Source organism: Aplysia californica, unplaced genomic scaffold (genome assembly GCF_000002075.1).
Source record: "Aplysia californica isolate F4 #8 unplaced genomic scaffold, AplCal3.0 scaffold00687, whole genome shotgun sequence".
In the NCBI taxonomy this organism is placed as follows: domain Eukaryota; kingdom Metazoa; phylum Mollusca; class Gastropoda; order Aplysiida; family Aplysiidae; genus Aplysia; species Aplysia californica.
The window spans coordinates 435,858-438,288 of record NW_004797957.1 but is presented as its reverse complement, the minus strand read 5'-3'; the positions used below and the strand labels follow the sequence as shown (position 1 = coordinate 438,288).

General features: G+C 43.1%; 1 protein-coding gene across 1 annotated transcript in view; it reads left to right on the top strand.

The window, feature by feature from the left end:
• Positions 1-2,425, top strand: part of LOC101852960 (pyruvate kinase PKM) — a gene marked incomplete in the record, with an annotated part of 10,087 nt that extends 7,662 nt beyond the window's left edge. The window contains 2 exon segments of the mRNA XM_013088115.1: positions 1,186-1,283; positions 2,104-2,425. Coding sequence (XP_012943569.1) covers positions 1,186-1,283; positions 2,104-2,313 — 308 coding nt within the window.
• Between the last annotated feature and the right edge of the window lie 6 nt (positions 2,426-2,431).

Sequence of the window (2,431 nt, the reverse complement as noted above, 5' to 3'; positions counted from 1 at the left end):
TCTCTGGTTCTGCTATCTCTGGTTCTGCTATCACTGGTTCTGCTATCTCTGGTTCTGCTATCTCTGGTTCTGCTATCACTGGTTCTGCTATCTCTGGTTCTGCTATCTCTGGTTCTGCTATCACTGGTTCTGCTATCACTGGTTCTGCTATCTCTGGTTCTGCTATCACTGCTATATCTGGAAAACGTCCCAACTTGAAATAAACCTGAAATATTGCCGACCTCAGGTGTCCATGTAGAGTTGTTTGTGATTACCGATCCTTGTTGTTTTGGGGTTTGTTTTTTTCAATTTTAATGAGTTTTGTAGTGTTTCTGTTTTGTTCTTTGAGAATGTGATATGTAAGGATCATATTGTCTGTTGGCTGCCACATTGTCTGTTCTAAATTATTTTGTTTCCGATGTTTGGGTATTTTCCTGAATCATTTACTTTGTCTTGTTTTGTATGGGCTTTTCCCCAGAATCATTTACTTTGAATCCTGGTTTTTTGTTGGGGTGTTTCCCCAAATTGTTTACTTTCTCATGATGTTTTGTATGAGTTGTTTTTTCCCACAGAATCATTTACTTTGTTATGTTTTGTATGATTGTTTTTTTCCCCACAGAATCATTTATTTTGTTATGTTGTTTTGTAATGGTGGGGGTTCTTGTCACTAGAAAGTTTTATTTCTTCTCTTGTCCACTGTTTGTTCCTCTCTGTCCAACTTGCTGTTCCCTGATACTCTAAAAATGACCGTTGTTGTGTCGATGTGGGTGGTTAGCGGGTGCTCTGGTGTGGTTTACTCCTTCATTCCTATAATAAAATCTATCATCCTTATCTATCCTCTTTTGTTTTCTTTATATGTTCCTCTCTTATAACACCTCTAATCTTCGGCACTTATATGACTTATTTGTGTTGCAAGTGCCGTAAAACTCGCACTGAAATTATTGTGTCCATGTGCGTTTATGTATACCGACTTGAATGAGCCTTACAGTATCACATCATTTGTTTCTCTCTCTCTCTCTCTGTCTTTTTCTCTGTGTGTGTCTCTCTCTCTCTCACACACACACACACACACTCACACACAAACCCTCACACACACACACACATACACACACACACTCACACACACACACTCACAGAGGATATCTCACCAATGTTTCTCTCTCTGTACTCACCGTTTAATTATTCCTCCTTCTGTCCATCCACCAGCCCCCAAGATGAACGAGTGGACGGCGGACGTGGACAGACGTATCTGGAAGGCCATCAGTGTGGGCATGGAGAGAGGACTCATCAAGCCAGAGGACCCTGTGAGTTTGCCTGTCTGTCTGTCTGTCTGGCTGGCTGTCTGTATGGCTGTCTGGCTGTCTGTCTGTCTGTCAATCTGTTTATCTGTCTGTGTCTTGCTAGCTGGCTGGATGTCTGTCTGTCTGTCCGGCCATCTGGCTGGCTGTCTGTCTGTTGGTCTGTGTGTGTCTGGCTAGCTGTCTGTCAGTTTGTCTGGCTGGCTGTTGATCAGTCTATGTCTGTGTGTCTGTCTGTTTGTTTCTCTGGCTTTCTGTCTGTCTGTGTGGGTGGTTGGCGGGTGCTGTGGTGTGGTTTTCTCCTTCTTTCCTATCAAACATCTATCGTCCTTATCTCCCCTCCTTTTTTTTGTGTTTGTTACTCTCTTGTAACACCTCGAATCTTCGGCACTTATATGACCTAATTGTGTTGCAAGTGCCGTAAAACTCTTATTAAAACTAGGTCTAAACTCAAACTCCAATTCTCAACTCAATCACCAAAAGTTTGCGCTCATGTAACCTCCTGCAGTTGCGAGCGCCGTAAAACTCTTACTAAAACAAACTAAAGCAAAACAAAACTCCAATTCTCAACTCAAACTCCCAATTCTATAACCTTATGCTGTTGCGAGCACCGTAAAAACTCTACTAAACTAAACTGCAATTCTCAACTCAAACTCAAATTCTCAACTAAAAGAAAAGTTCAATTGTCAACTCAAACTCAAATTCTCAACTAAAAGAAAAGTTCAATTGTCAACTCAAACTCAAATTCTCAACTCAAAGAAAACTTCAATTGTCCACTCAAACTCCAATTGTTCACTCAAACTCCAATCACCCTCACATGTTTCAGGTTGTGATCCTGACTGGCTGGAAGCCCGGCTCCGGAGCCACCAACACCATGCGTATCGTGGCCGCACAGGACGGGGGTGACAAGGACCTTCTGCCGCCCATCGTGGGCATGAGTTCTGTCCCTTCCTTCAACGCCAAGGGCAAGGAACTCTCCGAGGATCTCTCCACCGTCTCCATCTCCTCCGAGGCTGAGAATGTCAAGTTTTTCTAAATATATCTCCCTATCTCCCACACCCCGCCCCCAATCCTCCCCTCCACTCCCTGATGAAAATGGCCAGTCTTTCTAAATATCCCCCCTTGAAAATGTCCAGCTTTTTAAAATACACCCC